The following is a 16,235-nucleotide window of genomic DNA, read 5'->3' as shown; positions in this document are numbered from 1 at the left end:
GGTTCTGGTTATTGTGGTGAGATTGTTCTCCTGTTTTATAGTATGGTGCTATGACAGAGCACAGTACGGTGCTGACAAGGTTAGATTGGACATGGTTACATACTGAGAGCACTGTTGATGCGGCTGAGGTATTTCTCGATGTTCAGTGAGGTCCAGTTGAGGGAGGTCAGGCCTGGCAGAATAGCTTCGTCTACCTTAGCAACATGAGGCATCACCAGTTGCCCAAAGGCACTCTGGATCTTAGCCCGGACCCTGGCGTTCTCCGTCAGAACCAGCTGTGGATGGGCGCCAGAAATAGAGACATTTTTCTTAATACACTTTACTTAATACCTGCCGTTATAATGTCTTCACCCTTATAATGTCTTCTGATCATCGCATTAAGATTCTCCTGACTAAATACCAGCCCATAGGACTTCCTACTCAATTCAAAATTAATTGAAATGACAGCCCTTGTATTACTGTCGTTGAGTGTATGTAAAGCTTTTTAAAGATACAGGATACAGTATCATGCTCAATATGCGTCAGTTGATCAAAAGGCATCATGGAAAACATAGAGTACCTGCAGCTTGTTGTAGTTCTTCTTGAGGGCATCTTGTTTCTGCTGTAAGATGGCTGCAAAGGGAGGAATCTCCAGCCTCATCCTGGTCATGCAGTCTGTCTCCCTAATCTGAGTCAGGATCTGGGGGTCAAAGTTGACAAACAGGTCCCCCGTATCGGGACATTTGACCAGCAAAGAGGCCTGGAGGCCCAGTCTGACCTCCTCGATCTGGGGAGTGGGAAAGAGTGAGATTGGGAAAGAGTGAGATAGAGAAAGAGAGAGAGTGTAATGGGTGCGTGTTGGTGGCAGGGAAGTCAGGCGCAGGAGAATCGAACTTGGTATAAACAGAGTTGTTTAATCAGTGCTTCACAAAACTCCAAAACCAAAATGACAAAATAATAAAAAGTGGGTACAAAACCCGTTGCGCACCAACACATAATACACAAACATACAATTAAACAATCTCCGACAAGGACATGAGGGGAAACAGAGGGTTAGATACACAACATGTAATTGATGGGATTGGAACCAGGTGTGAAGGAAGACAAGACAAAACCAATGGAAAATTAAAAATGGATCAGTGATGGTTAGAAGGTCGGTGACGTCGACCGCCGAACACCGCCCGAACAAGGAGACTTCTGCGGAAGTCGTGACAGAGAGAGATGTAGAGGGAAAGAGAGAGAGAAATAGACAGAGAGCATGAGTGTGATGGAGTGAGTGATAGAGAGTGAGAGAGACCAGAGAGAGGGAGAGAGCAAGTGAGAGAGCGCGAGAGAGAGACGGAGAGAGAGAGCAAGAGAGCGTATGAGTCATATGAGTCATCTACAGTATGTCTGTGGGAAATCAACAAGTCAATCAAAAGTAATATCAGTCTTGCCGACCACGACAGCACAGATCTGGGACCAGGCTACAGATAAGGTACAGATCAACATTAATAACAGTAACAGTTAACGCTGCTATGCTTCTGGAGTATAGGTCCAGCCAGTACACCAGAGACCGTATCAAGAGTCTCAGAGTATGAATGCTGATTAAGTTTTGCCTTTAAGATCACAATAAATAAGACAACCGGGAGGGGCCCTGTCTCACCTGCTTCATCCATCCACTGTGGTAGAGCATCTCAAACTCCAGCAGCACCCTGGCCACCCTGTTGTAGTTCCTGATGATGCGTTTGGCCTCGGGCGTAGCCAGCACCCCAGGTGATTCCTGAAACAGATCCATGGGTTCCTGGATCCTCCGGTACAGCTGGCGGGCCCACAGGATCTTACCGGCTACCGGGGGCAGGTCCCGTCCAATGGGGGGATCCATCTTCTGCTTGGTGTAGTTACGGGACACCATCTCTATGTCTCTCCCATAGTTCTGAAGGATCTGCTGGTACTTCTCATCGATGCCCAGGTCTGGGATGCCCAGTCTTAGTGATGTAAGGGGAGATTTTGATATCAAATGAAGAATGAATGAAATGGCTGTTAAAAGGACTGAAATGAATTAAAGGTTAGTTTGAAATAGAGGTGGATTGAAATAACGGTACCTTTCACATTTCTTCAGTACATTCAAAGCCCTCTCTGTGTTTTGAATGTTATCGAATGTGTTATCCATGAAGGTCTTCAGCTGATTCTGAAAGCAAATGAACACAACAAACAATTGTGCAAGTAAATTATGCGATTATTCAGAAGTGTTTTGTTATGATTTACCGGTAAGTTTGCTATTAAATGTGAACTTACATGCAAGGCAGCGGTATTTTTACAAAACTCATCATAGTCCTGATCAAAGTCTGTTCTTCTCTGATCAAGGAAACTGTATTGCTTTTTCTTTATGCTCAATACAATGCTCTGAAAATAAAAGGCAGACAGGTTATTTTTCATTCTTTCCAAAGCTCTTGAGGCTTTTGATCATTTCTTGTGTCTGTATTCATTCCAACCAAAGCCAAACGACTGTCAACAATGTTTCTGTTGAATGTTGTGAGACTGTTGGGTTTAATTTAATTTTAATCAGAGTAGTAGGCCACATAATATAGAATGTAGAATGACGATGACATGCAGCTTCTGGCTGGACACCATCCCTATTTAAAGATCCTCCATATACAATGGCAGGGATGAAAGGCAGTGTATAAAATAGCAGTCATTTCTCCAATGAGCAGCTTACCATGAAATATGTATATCCTGGCTCCTGTGAACAAACTGTCAATCTTCACAAAAGGCCATCAGGACTAAGTAATGGATCAGCTTCTGCTCATTAAAACTAATGCTGTTCAACGCAATCCAATCAATTGAGGACACGTTTTGTGATGAGTAACAAATATGACTTTTTACTTTGTGAAATGGCTCCTGATCATTACAGTCAGGAGTTTAGTATGGCTATATGCTTGGTAGAGTTGATGATAATGATGATGAGGCATGCACTGACGGACAAAAACAAGGACAAAAAGAAACTATGTTGCAAAAGTTACCTCCCATGTCCCCTGCATTTCTGCAGTCTGTCCAGCGGAAGCAATAGAAAGAGCAGAACTAACATTACTACAGTTGCAAGGAAAAACATCTGAAAAAGGTAACGTGTAAAAAGGTAACATGTAAAAAGGGTAATGTCTAAAAAGGTAACATGTAAAAAGGGTAACGTCTAAAAAGGTAACATGTAAAAAGGGTAACGTCTAAAAAGGTAACGTCTAAAAAGGTAACGTCTAAAAAAGGGAACATGTAAAAAGGTTGCATGTAAAAAGCTAACGTCTAAAAAGCTAACGTCTAAAAAGGTCACGTCTAAAAAAGGGAACATGTAAAAAGGTTGCATGTAAAAAGCTAACGTCTAAAAAGCTAACGTCTAAAAAGGTCACGTCTAAAAAGTGAACATGTAAAAAGGTAGCGTATAAAAAGCTAACGTCTAAAAAGTTAACGTGTAAAAAGCTAACGTCTAAAAAGTTAACGTGTAAAAAGGTAACGTCTAAAAAGCTAACGTCTAAAAAGGTAGCGTGTAAAAAGCTAACGTGTAAAAAGGTAACATGTAAAAAGCTAACGTCTAAAAGGTAACATGTAAAAAGGTAACGTGTAAAAAGGGAACGTGTAAAAAGGTAACGTGTAAAAAGGTAACGTCTAAAAAGGTAACGTGTAAAAAGGTAACGTCTAAAAAGTTAACGTGTAAAAAGGTAACGTCTAAAAAGCTAATGTCTAAAAAGGTAACGTCTAAAAAGGTAACGTCTAAAAAAGGGAACATGTAAAAAGGTTGCATGTAAAAAGCTAACGTCTAAAAAGTGAACATGTAAAAAGGTAGCGTGTAAAAAGTGAACATGTAAAAAGGTAGCGTATAAAAAGCTAACGTATAAAAAGTTAACGTGTAAAAAGGTAACGTCTAAAAAGTTAACGTGTAAAAAGGTACCGTGTAAAAAGCTAACGTCTAAAAGGTAACATGTAAAAAGGTCATGTGTAAAAAGGTAATGTGAAAAAGGTCACGTGTAAAAAGGTCACGTGTAAAAAGGTAACGTGTAAAAAGGTAACGTGTAAAAAGGTAACATCAAAAAAGGCAACGTTAAAAAAAGGTAACGTTAAAAAAAGCTAACGTCTAAAAATGTCATTGATTTACATAAATTATTTAAAAAGTTATGCCTAAAAGGGTAACGTCTACAAAGTACTCTAATCTCCAGACTGTGTACCTGAAACGTGGTTGCCATAGTTTCCAGGCCTTCTATCTTGGAGTCCTGTAGGGCTGAGTAGGTAGTGATGGTGCTGAACATGTTGAGGATCTTATAAAGGCGTCGTTGGAACGTCTCAAACTTCCCAAAGATGTACATCTCACTGAAATCAAACTGCCTCTCGGAGGGACTCTGCTCCAGCTTCTTCTTGGTCTTGTGGAAGCACTTCTGGTACTCCTATAATGAGATAGATGGGATCCAGATGAAAAGTAATTGGAGGAGCATGGAAAGGAAGTTATACTGTAAAATAGTTCATTTGTGAGAAGTGTGTAAAGGATGTGACGGTATTACACTAGAGATAATAAATTATTTATAGATTAAAGCTCTTAAGGGCCTGTACTTTCAAAACGGACATTTCTTTGTGCCTTGATTTAGCACAGTATTTGAAATTATCTGGTTAAAGTGTGTTGAACAAGTACTTGGTATATGAAAGCAGTACCTGGTTTAGGTGGATAGCAGCTTGCAGTTTCTCAGCTACAACACCCTGAGGCTGGTCCCATATGGACGCAGACCCGTTGTTGGTGATGTAAGTCTTGCATGCTGTAATCATCTGGTTGGTAACCTAAGACATGAATAAAAAGAATAAAAAACGATACATTTTGCGTGCCTCTCTAATAAGCAACCTCGATGGGATGACTGGTTAACAGGCTTGGAAGGAAAGTAGACAGCACTTCTGCTAACATGAGACCAGGTGGTGAGGCCAAATGCACCATGAACATCAAAGAAGAATTGACCATATTCATTTTAATACCCTTCTAATGAGGAAATGTAATAAATTTGCCAGCTTTTAGGAGATTTACAGTCACCTAGTCTTCTTGGTGGTTAAATACAGTATCATAGCAATAATGACCTTGACAAACAGGGAGGTGATCTTCTCTGAGGTGTTGTAGTAGCGGGAAATCCTGTGGATCATCCGGATGGCGTTGATCAGGCCTGGAATGGCCTCTACCATCGACACCTGCGTTCATTTAGCACACAATACAATCATACAATGATGAGTTTTCAAATCCATTAAGATCGATATACAGTTGAAGTTGGAAGTTTAAATACACCTTAGCCAAACACATTTAAACTCAGTTTTTCACAATTCCTGACATTTAATCAGAGTAAAAATTCCCTGTCTTAGGTCAGTTAGGATCACCACTTTATTTTAAGAATGTGAAATGTCAGAATAATAGTAGAGAAAATGATTTATTTCAGATTATATTTATTTCATCACATTCCCAGTGGGTCAGAAGTTTACATACACTCAATTAGTATTTGGTAGCATTGCATTTAAATTGATTAACTTGTGACAAATGTTTTGGGTAGCCTTCCACAAGCTTCCCACAATGAGTTGGGTGAATTTTGGCCAACTCTTCCTGACAGAGCTGGTGTAACTGAGTCAGGTTTGTAGGCCTCCTTGCTCGCACACGCTTTTTCAGTTCTGCTCACACATTTTCTATAGGATTGAGGTCAGGGCTTTGGGATGGCCACATCAATACCGTGACTTTGTTGTCCTTAAGCCATTTTGAGAATGCTTGGGGTCGTTGTCTATTTGTAAGACCCATTTGCGACCAAGCTTTAACTTCCTGACTGATGTCTTGAGATGTTGCTTCAATATATCCACATAATGTTCCTCCCTCATGATGCCATCTATTTTGTGAAGTGCATCAGTCCCTCCTGCAGCAAAGCACCCCCACAACATGATGCTGTCACGCCCGTGCTTCACGGTTGGGATGGTGTTCTTCGGCTTGCAAGCATCACCCTTTTTCCTCCAAACATAACAATGGTCATTATGGCCAAACAGCTCTATTTTTGTTTCATCAGACCAGAGGACATTTCTCCAAAAAGTACAATCTTTGTCCCCATGCACAGTTACAAACCGTAGTCTGGCTTTTTTATCGTGGTTTTGGAGCAGTGGCTTCTTCCTTGCTGAGCGGCCTTTCAGGTTATGTCGATATAGGACTCGTTTTACTGTGGATATAGATTATTTTGTACCTGTTTCCTCCAGCATCTTCACAAGGTCCTTTGCTGTTGTTCTGGGATTGATTTGCACTTTTCGCACCAAAGTACGTTCATCTCTAGGAGACAGAATGTGTCTCCTTCCTGAGCGGTATGATGGCTGCGTGGTCCCATGGTGTTTATACTTGCGTACTATTGTTTGTACAGATGAACGTGGTACCTTCAGGCGTTTGGAAATGGCTCCCAAGGATGAATCAGACATGTGGAGGGCTACAATTATTTTTCTGATGTCTTGGCTGATTTCTTTTGATTGTCCCATGATGTCAAGCAAAGAGACTCTGAGTTTGAAGGTAGGCATTGAAATACATCCACAGGTACACCTCCAATTGACTCAAATGATGTGAATTAGCCAATCAGAAGCTTCTAAAGCCATGACATCATTTTATGGAATTTTCCAAGCTGTTTAAAGGCACAGTCAACTTAGTGTATGTAAACTTCTGACCCACTGGAATTGTGATTCAGTGAATTATAAGTGCAATAATCTGTCTGTAAACAATTGTTGGAAAAATTACTTGTTTCATGCACAAAGTAGATGTCCTAACCGACTTGCCAAAACTATAGTTTGTTAACAAGAAATTTGTGGAGTGGTTGAAAACGAGTTTTAATAACTCCAACCTAAGTGAATGTAAACTTCCGACTTCAACTGTACATAGTAGACCGGTTTCGCAGATTAAACCTAGTCCTGGACTACAGGGTTTTTAATTGAGAGTGCTTCTTAGTCCAGGATTAGGCATTATCTGTGTCCGGGAAACTGGAAAACTATTTAAATCTGTTGTTAGTAAATCTTAGAGGAAGATATTGAAAACTGTATACAATATTAGTCTCTCACAGGGTCACTGTTGTAGAGCGGGTCACAGAACTTCTCCAGAGTGTAGAGGTACTTCACATTGTCTTTGGCCTCGTTGGCTGAGTCAGTGATCCTGGTGTCCAGCTCTCGCCAGGACTGGTGGGACAGATACAGTCATCAAACATACACTGTGCCTATTCTGCTACAGTAATACAGGAAACACCAACTGAATTCAGATATGAGAGCCATGTACACTAAGCATAGAGGAGTGCTTTAATGTTTAATGTTTTAATGTGACCAACTCCCACAAACGAGTCTCACGTAGCAAAAATTGAAATTTATATTTTAACATTTTATTAGCAGGCCTTTAACATCTACTCCTGTGTTACGGAGGACAGGGTGTAACAGCTTGCTCACCTTGATGAGTTTTGACTTGGCCATCATGAGAACGCCCAGGACAGATTTGACATCGGGGCTCTTCAGCTGGTCCAGGAGGTAGTTGAAGCGGGACATGCGTTTCTTCCAGTGGTCCAGCTCGGCCCGCGGCCCCAGGTCATCTGCCTCCTTCCTCAGCTGGTCACTCTCCGCCAGCACCTGGATACAACACAATCACTGCTGATTGGGGAATGCAATATCTGTCAATTGTATTAGATGTGGTGGATCTTGATGTAATTTCCCCTGAGTGGATAAATAAAGTTGGATTGTATTTACTATATTGAAGACACACCTCCACCCACAATAAAACAGGTCCATGGATGAGAAAGGTGTGCTATTGAGGTTCAATCTATTTTACCTGTTCAATCTGTTTGATCCACACTTTCATACAGGCCTCTATCTTCTCTGTTGCCTCTGCGCTGTTAGCCACAGCAATGTAGTCAGACGGGCCTTTCAGTGTCTTCAGGTCAAATTCGTCACACACTTTTAGATTCACCTAAATGAAACGATTAATGATATCAATTGTATATCCATATATTCGTAATTGCAAAATTACATTTGATTGTTTTGATAAGCATGTGTGTGTATTTAATTATTTGTTATTTAAATACTTATTTTCTGCGTATTTGAGTATTTTCAAATAATGTGGCCTGAATAAACTACATATATTGAAAGTATTTTCATTTTTTCCCCTATAAATAGCATACTTTTTGAAAGTATTTGAAAATACTTATTTCAAATACTATTTTCAAATAACTGGGTTAAATACATGGGAGTGTATTTGAGTCAGTGTATTTGAGTTTTCCAAATACATTCCAATATTCAACTACTTGTCTTTTCAAATAAAACACATCTGAATAAGTACTTTGAAATGCATGTGAAAGTAATTTAGATATTTGAAGTAGTATTTGAAGCCAGGTCGTTTGAGCTTGCACGTCACCTACCTTCTCCTGCAGGCTCTCCTGCGCCCCGGCCAGCACAGACACAAAGCTGTCCAGTGAGCTGAGGAAGTTCTGTTTAACTGACTGGGCCTGTGGGCTGGCCAGCTCTCCCCAGCCATGGTCCATCTTCTTCAGGCTGGGTATGAAGATCTCAGACAGCAGCTGCTCCACACTTTTAAGCAGGCCTACCTCTGTGGTGTCCAGCATGTTGAAATTCACCTCCTACCAGGGCCAGAGAACTTTAGATAGACATGACCACACAGTAGGCCAGGGGATGACACCATTTTAGAAGCAAAGATTGGACTGACGTGTCATACTGTTACTAATATTGTTTGCCTGAATGCAAGGGTAAATAGTGTTATGAATGATAAGAGCATTGTTATACGAACATTGTTTAAGCCCTTAGACATATAAATATTGATAAAGGGTATAATGCCGACTATGTGCTGGGTCAGGGTTCTCCAACCCAGTTCCTGGAAAGCTACCCTCCAGTAGGTTTTCAATCCAACCCCAGTTGTAACTAACCTAATTCAGGCCATCAACCAGCTAACTATTAGATTCAGGTGTGCTAGATTAGGGTTGGAGTGAAAACCTAAAGGACGGTATCTCGCCAGGAACAGGGAAGGAGAGCCTTGTGTTGGTAAGATAGTAAGGTGGAGACTCACCCTGTGCACATTCTCAGAGGTGATAGCCTTGGAGGGGTTGGCTCTTGTGAAGAACACACAGACACCAGTCAGAGCCACATCTTTGCCCTCAGTGACAAACACCTTGGCTTTCTTACTCCGGTTGGGGGCCAAGACAGCTGCTGCTGCTGATGCTGCTGCTAGGGAGACAAACAAAACAGTTACCCACTACCCACTATATATCATATTTATGACAGGAAGAAGGGTAAGATACATGAATCTAACTGTTCGCAAGATTCAACCTCTTTGAGCTGTAACTCTACTATTAACTGTGTTATTACCCTGCTATTATTATATTCCCCTATTATTTCCCTACATGGCCAATCATCTCACCTGCTTCAGCTGGCTCCACATCCTGATAGTAGAACATGATATGAGGAAGTCCCTCAGCCACAAAGAACTGCTCCATGCGTTCAATCTATAGGAGACAGGTTCATCACAATCATCGTTCCCACAATTAATTTACTTTTACTTGATTCCATCGCTTTTGCACAAGTTATTACAATACAGGTCATCTTGAACTGTAGAAACTAATGTTGCATCCGCAAGCAGTGGCCAGCTACTCAACAGTCTGTCACAAGGGACCACAGTACAGGGGATTGACGGAGGTGGAGCGGTGATGAAGTGTTATGCCCTACCTGAGTTCCCTCCAGAATGGCATCCTCCACGTCAGCCTTCTCCAGGCACAGGCAGGAAGCCACGATGCTGAGGACGTAGTCATGTCTGCCATCCAGCTGAGCTCTCTTAGCCTCACGCTCCTCTTTCAGCTTTTGCTGCAAACAAAGAGACAGAGAGAGAGGCATCATCAAGTCAACCCCAGTACAGATTCAAACTGGACAGATTTCTTCGACAAGAGGCGGAACCAAATTCTGATTAATATTTCAGCCCGGAAACAATTCAAGTAATTCAAATCATAATGACTGGATACAACAGAGTCATTCACACATACTTTGAATGCAACAATCTCGCTGTTTGATATGAGATAGGATTGAGGCTCCCTTTTGCTCCTTCTAGACTTTGAGTCATCCATTGTTCAAAAGGTTCACAGAATGACAATCACTTTCACATGTCAGCCAAGACAGCAAAATTCAGGACACTTGCAAACTCCATTGAAGAAATATCAGAAAAAATACAATATCTTCAATATATACTGCAGCTTTGTTATTAACAGTAAAATCCATGAAAAAACGGAAAAAACAGCAAAACCCCACACAAAGAAGTGAAAATGAAAGTGATAGCCTATTCCTTCATGGAAATCTCTTGAACCATGATCTCTGATAAAAACATTTTCTGTAGAAAAATGTTATACTATATACTGTAGACTTTTTAGCTATGCCTCTTTCTCTGTCTTCTATACCACTCCTACCCACTAGCTATCTACAGGTTATATACAGTGAAACGTCCAGACAGTAGCACAAACAGCACAGATAGAACCTTAACATCCCACTCTGGCTAGCCTATAACACTACCCTGGACAGCCCAGTGTCTGGGGGCCTCATGTTAAAGAAGACAGAGAATAGAGATAGTAAAATCTACTACAATGAGTTGCTTAGTGGTGCTGCTAGGTAACGGCAGGAAAAAGGCAAACCAATAAATTAAGCCGACTTTGTGTTGTATTTTGTGGGCCGGTTGCAGACACTTTCAAACTCTGGTTTTATTTTCCCCATTGACAGTCTGGAATTGAGCCTGTGTTGTCTGGAGAAGTGTTTCGCTCTAGGTTAAGCTACCTTTTACTTGTAAGGGTCTAATTTGAGATATAGGCCCTTTGGGTTCAGCACATTGCAACTTAACAACAAAGCATTTTATAGCTACTGGCCAGACCATTTACCGGCAGACCAAGAATACTAAGCACACTTAAGCTTTTCCTGCATTTCTTTATATCTACACTGGCATGTTACTATTTGGCAAACACTATACATTTTCCCCTAAGAATGCATTTGATGCCATGGATAAAGTGTGGTCACATTCAGACTGTTGAGTTATTCATGCCAAGCCGGCTCACTGGTCTATCTCTATTGCACTTTAAAGACGTTAAGGTCAAGTCTGAGTCACATTTACTATGGCTTATTTTATAACCCCAATGGATTAGTCCAATTAAAAGATAGCTCCACATGAGTTTCATCCAGGTATATGGCGGGAGTAGGAGAAGGCTGTGGAAGAAGATAGCAGAAGACGATGGATAAAGATTTACAGCATGCATCAGATCAGAGGCAGCACCCAGCAGTCAACAAGCCTGGACACGAAAGACCAAACACAGCTATTGACCTATTTGGACAAACACAAGCCCCAGACTACATCCTAAATGCAACCCTACTCCCTACATGGTGCACTGCTTGGTCTCTGGTCAAAAGTGGTGCACGATGTAGGGAAAAGTGTGCCAATAGACGAAGCATGTGCATACGCAGGCCAGCCAGTACAATACTGATTCACCACACTGCCTGAACAGAACCACTGGAGGAAATACATGCTTATATAAGCTAGCCAAGACAGGGGTTGCTGGGTGACACACACATCACACCTGCTCCCTGAGCTGGCAGTGATTCCAGTCCAAGACTTTCATGATGAGCAAGCAGCCACCTCAGGCTTCAGCCTACAGAGAAGAGCTACAGCACACCGAGCATAAAGCACCAAGCACCAAGCGTACACAATGGCAGCCTCAACTTCCTGCAAGCTTTCAGCTCAGATAAGAAATGAATGGCTTGAATGAAAATATCCTGACCAAACAAATCAAGAAATACTTCAGAAAGAAAAGGACTAACAGCTTCCAACTTACTGTGGGAAGCTTGTGGGAAGGCTACCCGAAACGTTTGACCCAAGTTAAACAATTTAAAGGCAATGCTACCAAACACTAATTGAGTGTATGCAAACTTCTGACCCACTGGGAATGTGGTGAAAGAAATAAAATCTGAAATAAACCATTCTCTCTACTATTATTCTGACATTTCACATTCTTAAGATAAAGTGGTGATCCTACCTGACATAAGACAGGGACTTTTTACTCTGATTAAATGTTAGGAATTGTGAAAAACTGAGATTAACAGTTGAAGTCGGAAGTTTACATACACCTTAGCCAAGTATATTGGCTAAGGTGTATGTAAACTTCCGACTTCAACTGTAGCTCCAGATAGAGATTGGTGAGTGCTGTCGAGAAGATACGGCTTGGGGGTAGAAGCTGTTAAGGAGCCTACACATCTGCCTATTTTTCATTCTATCAATGTTTTGTTTATGTTCTTACAGTAGCTTATTTTGTTGAGTAAATTGATCGAAAAGCAATAACCTAAATACAAATGTATAAGGTTTTACATTGAATTATGATACTTGTGACATGTTTTCAATGAACTAACTAAATCTAAAGATAGGCAAACAAGAAATAGAGCCTTTTGCAGCCAATATGAATCTAACAAAAGCAATAAGACAGTGATATTCACACAGTTTTGATACATTTGAAAAAGTTTTTTAAAAGTATTTTCTTCCCTTCAGGATTTACTCAAGTAAAAGTACAGTACACATTCCTAAAAGAAAACTACTCAAGTACTGTAACGTGTTACTTGTAGTGTGTTACTGCCCACCTCTGTATTTTCATGAATCCCCAGTACTGTAAAATCCATACTTCTTATTGAACATTTATAGTTGGGCAACATAGCCTACAGGCTGAACCTCTATCTACACAATGGTCTGGTAAACAGCCCAGAAGACTGATGTTGTATTTAAGATAAATACAATTGAAAGCATTCATGATGAAATACATGATTTGGTTCCAGATTGGGACCAGGGTGTAGCCTAAGTAACGTCATGTAACAGAACTGTGTAGCTTACCTTGTTTTGATAGTCAGGTTTAAAGTGAAGCATCGCCACTCTCAACAAAGCAAGCTATTCAAGGAATCCACCCTCTTAATTGACATGAATTAATATTCATGAGAAAACAGACAAGAATTCCAGTGCATGCACTGCAGAACAAGCACTGCCAGTGATCAGCAACTTATTTTCCAGCCCAAAGGTTACTGTCTGAAATTATAATATTGTTTTCTCTTCAGACAGAAGCTTGCTAACTAGATAATGTAGTATTGCGTGACCACCTTCCGGCTAGGTAATGATCAAAAGCAGTGCTATCGCCTTACCAACGTCAACAATGGGGCTGGGGGCTGAATGGGTCATTGTTATACAGTAGAGGCTACTCTTACAGACAGTGACAGACATGTCACACCTGGACAGGTATAAAAGAGCCCTGTGGTCCAATTACATGAGAAAGGGATTGACCAACAGAGAATGGATGGTGTTAAAGAGCAATACACAATACTTGGCCTCGACCTATGTTGTGGAACTCGGGTTCGGCCTAGTTCAATCCAACCAAGGAACACAATGACTTCTTAATGAAAGCCATTCACCAGTATACATGTTGTACGCATGTTGTACTGAAACTAGAAAGGAATAACACTAATGTAAAGTGGTGAAAAGTGGGGTGAGATGAAAGTGCCAGCAGCTGAAGATTAATATGACAGAGCCAATCCTTCAAAAATTAGGGGACCAACAAGTGTGGAGAAATGTTGAGTGACAAAACAATCCACCCAAACTTCAAATCCAAAAGGGCAACCAGCATTTGGCTCCTGCCTGTCCAAAGAGAACAACATACACCAAGAAACAAACACACCAGCCTATTGAATTGAATTGAATTTATTTTGGGTAACAGACATATACAACAAAATGTACAGTGTGGACCCAGAGGATATCACTTGAAACTATTCATTATAACGCTTGTTTCCAAAGTGGTCCTCAATATTAAATTCCATTAGATTACACAATATTGACCGAGGATGAGGGGTGAGAGAGCGTTTGATACTTGGAAAAGGATTGTGCATCTTTGCATTTAAAAGCAGTTAGATAATTCGTATTTCACTAAGGCATGGCTGATTTCTAAAGTGAGACATCTCATTTGGAGTTCCCACTGAATTATGTATGATCTGGTGAGAGCTCAGAGAGCGATCTAAGAGAAGGCCCCCATAACATCAGCATAACATGCACAACATGTCCCCATAACATTACTATAACATCCACAAAATGTCCCCATAACATCACCATAATATCCACAAAATGTCCCCATAACATTTTTTAAAATATATATTTCTACATTTAAACTTGATTTAACTAGGCAAGTCAGTTAAGAACAAATTCTTATTTACAATGACGGCCTACCCCAGGCCACACCCCGGACGACGCTCGGCCAATTGTGCGCTGCCCTATGTTGTGGTATATTGGCCATATATCACAAACCCCTAAGGTGCCTTATTGCTATTATAAACTGGTTACCAACTTAATTAGAGCAGTAAAAATACATGTTTTGTCATACCCGTGGTATACTATCACGTACCACAGCTGTCAGCCAATCAGCATTCAGGGCTCGAACCACCCAGTTTATAATGCAAATTATAAAGTTTGAGTCCTGAATGCTGATTGGCTGAAAGACATACCATAGGTATGACACTATTTTTATTTGTACTGTTCTAATTACGTTGGTATCCAATTTATAATAGCAATAAGGCCAGAGGAGCTGTGGTATATAGCCAATATACCACGGCTAAGGGCTGGTCTTATGCACGATTCAAAGCAGAATGCCTGGATACAGCCATTAGTCATGCTTAAATTATTGTGAGCTCTTGAGTCTACATATGCATGCTCTTCATTACCAGAAAATGCCATCATTTTATTGGCAGGGATAAGGAAACAGGACTACAACACGATGCAAGCTATTGGCTACCTTGCCACCACCACCAGACAAATACAAAGATATACAGTCCAACTAATATACATTAGAATCACATCTACACAAGCGAAATAGCTGATAATACCATCACCAAACCTGCATTTCCTTTATTGACTCCACGGGGACTGCGGGTTGGGACCTGTTCTCTAGTTGGACTTCGCAGAACGCGAGCTGAGAGACATGTTGTTTCCACACCATCACGAATATGTCTTTGAAGTGTCAATACAGTATCAGAATTCCGGAAACAGTTGCAAGTTTTCCATGTCACGTGGAATTCCTATATATTGGTCCTTGGTGTCCCGCGCTGGCTCGAGGGGCTCACGCTACAGTTCTCAGATAACACTTTCCCACCAATTAAATTGTGTTACCTGTTTCCTTGGTTACGTAGGACCAAGGAAATTATTTTTGCTGAATTTGCTATTCAGCATCCTTGGAACTTCCATATCCTAAACCCTAACCTGAGCCCATACCCTAACATTAACCATAATTATGACCTAATGCTAACCCCAACCTTAACCCGTACCTTAACCCCTTTGAATGTCTACTTCAATGGGGTACGGACGTCCCAAGGATTCCGGATAGCACGGACATTTTTTTTCTGATGGGGGCAGCTACATATACTTCCCTGCAGGCTGCACCATGCACAGCTAGCATTGAGCAATCGGCCCAAATCGACTGCTAGCTGGGTGTTGACCATATAAATAGTTTGTGTAGAAACACTACAAATCCACATGATTCGTCTCGGTCCACTCATGGGGCCGCAAATAAACTTCTCATTAGATCATTGAGAAAAATCCGATATTGATGACTTTTTAATCAATTTGGAAAGATACGTTTGTAGGACGCCTTTTTTGGCAACACATGTGCTTGTGAAGGCTGCTAGTCTACAGTTTGTCGTCTTTCTGTATTTGTATATTCGCTTTCATTTCTAACGTTACACTAGAGGGAATGGGTCACACGGGTGGGATGCACAAGTATGGAGAGCATACAGGCATATACAAGCATTTGTCTTTCAAACATGCGTCTATGTAATTAATGATTATACCCAGCCGCACGCCAACATTGTGTGGAATATGAGTAGGAGGCCACGAATTGAGACGTTGATGCAGCCGTTGAGTGTATCACAGGACACACTTATAGATATTTTCAAGATGCCTCGATGACACTTTGTAATGTAGGCCATGAGAGGAGCGGAGACAATGCATTTCCAAATGGACACTATAATAATCTTCTTTGCTTGATTTTTACTAGCGGCTTCTAAAACTGCAGTATAGTATGCAGTATGAAGAGGACACAATGCATGTATAAAGGTACCTTATACTTTTTTTAAACCAGTGGGAGGCAGTGTTTGATCGCAGAATGAACCATATAGATATTTTATAGCAGACGTCTATCAATCATTATTGTAGGTAGTTC

General features: G+C 40.9%; 2 protein-coding genes across 2 annotated transcripts; both read right to left on the bottom strand.

Moving 5' to 3' along the window:
* Positions 1 to 57: 57 nt before the first annotated feature.
* Positions 58 to 8,591, bottom strand: LOC127914299 (dynein axonemal heavy chain 5-like). Its single transcript, XM_052489712.1, has 12 exons — positions 8,382 to 8,591; positions 7,796 to 7,933; positions 7,420 to 7,596; positions 7,045 to 7,158; positions 5,062 to 5,169; positions 4,651 to 4,773; positions 4,173 to 4,388; positions 2,257 to 2,364; positions 2,064 to 2,149; positions 1,625 to 1,946; positions 560 to 766; positions 58 to 275 (listed from the first exon to the last, which is right to left on the bottom strand). Exons 1-12 carry the CDS (start codon positions 8,583 to 8,585, stop codon positions 96 to 98), a joined length of 1,983 nt encoding a protein of 660 aa, XP_052345672.1. The 5' UTR covers positions 8,586 to 8,591; the 3' UTR covers positions 58 to 95.
* A 346-nt stretch (positions 8,592 to 8,937) lies between these two features.
* Positions 8,938 to 15,092, bottom strand: LOC127914233 (dynein axonemal heavy chain 5-like). The gene is made up of 5 exons (XM_052489089.1): positions 14,916 to 15,092; positions 9,700 to 9,834; positions 9,395 to 9,479; positions 9,044 to 9,201; positions 8,938 to 8,946 (listed from the first exon to the last, which is right to left on the bottom strand). The coding sequence occupies exons 1-5, from the start codon at positions 15,015 to 15,017 to the stop codon at positions 8,938 to 8,940; spliced, it is 489 nt and encodes a 162-aa protein (XP_052345049.1). The 5' UTR covers positions 15,018 to 15,092.
* Positions 15,093 to 16,235: the final 1,143 nt, after the last annotated feature.

Source organism: Oncorhynchus keta, chromosome 31 (genome assembly GCF_023373465.1).
Source record: "Oncorhynchus keta strain PuntledgeMale-10-30-2019 chromosome 31, Oket_V2, whole genome shotgun sequence".
In the NCBI taxonomy this organism is placed as follows: Eukaryota; Metazoa; Chordata; class Actinopteri; order Salmoniformes; family Salmonidae; genus Oncorhynchus; species Oncorhynchus keta.
The sequence above is the reverse complement of the archived record's forward strand: the minus strand, read 5'-3'. Positions and strand labels throughout refer to the sequence as shown.

Excerpts from the sequence above, each read along its gene's own strand:
- LOC127914299 (XM_052489712.1), bottom strand. The coding sequence starts at position 8,585 with ATGCTGGACACCACAGAGGTAGGCCTGCTTAAAAGTGTGGAGCAGCTG. Across the intron at positions 7,934-8,381 it reads AGGAGAGCCTGCAGGAGAAG|GTGAATCTAAAAGTGTGTGA; the intron begins GTAGGTGACGTG and ends CGTTTCATTTAG. Across the intron at positions 276-559 it reads AGAACTACAACAAGCTGCAG|CTGGTTCTGACGGAGAACGC; the intron begins GTACTCTATGTT and ends GCCCATCCACAG.
- LOC127914233 (XM_052489089.1), bottom strand. The coding sequence starts at position 15,017 with ATGGTGTGGAAACAACATGTCTCTCAGCTCGCGTTCTGCGAAGTCCAA. Across the intron at positions 9,835-14,915 it reads AGTCAATAAAGGAAATGCAG|CAAAAGCTGAAAGAGGAGCG; the intron begins GTTTGGTGATGG and ends CTTTGTTTGCAG. Across the intron at positions 9,202-9,394 it reads TGTGGAGCCAGCTGAAGCAG|CAGCAGCATCAGCAGCAGCA; the intron begins GTGAGATGATTG and ends TTGTCTCCCTAG.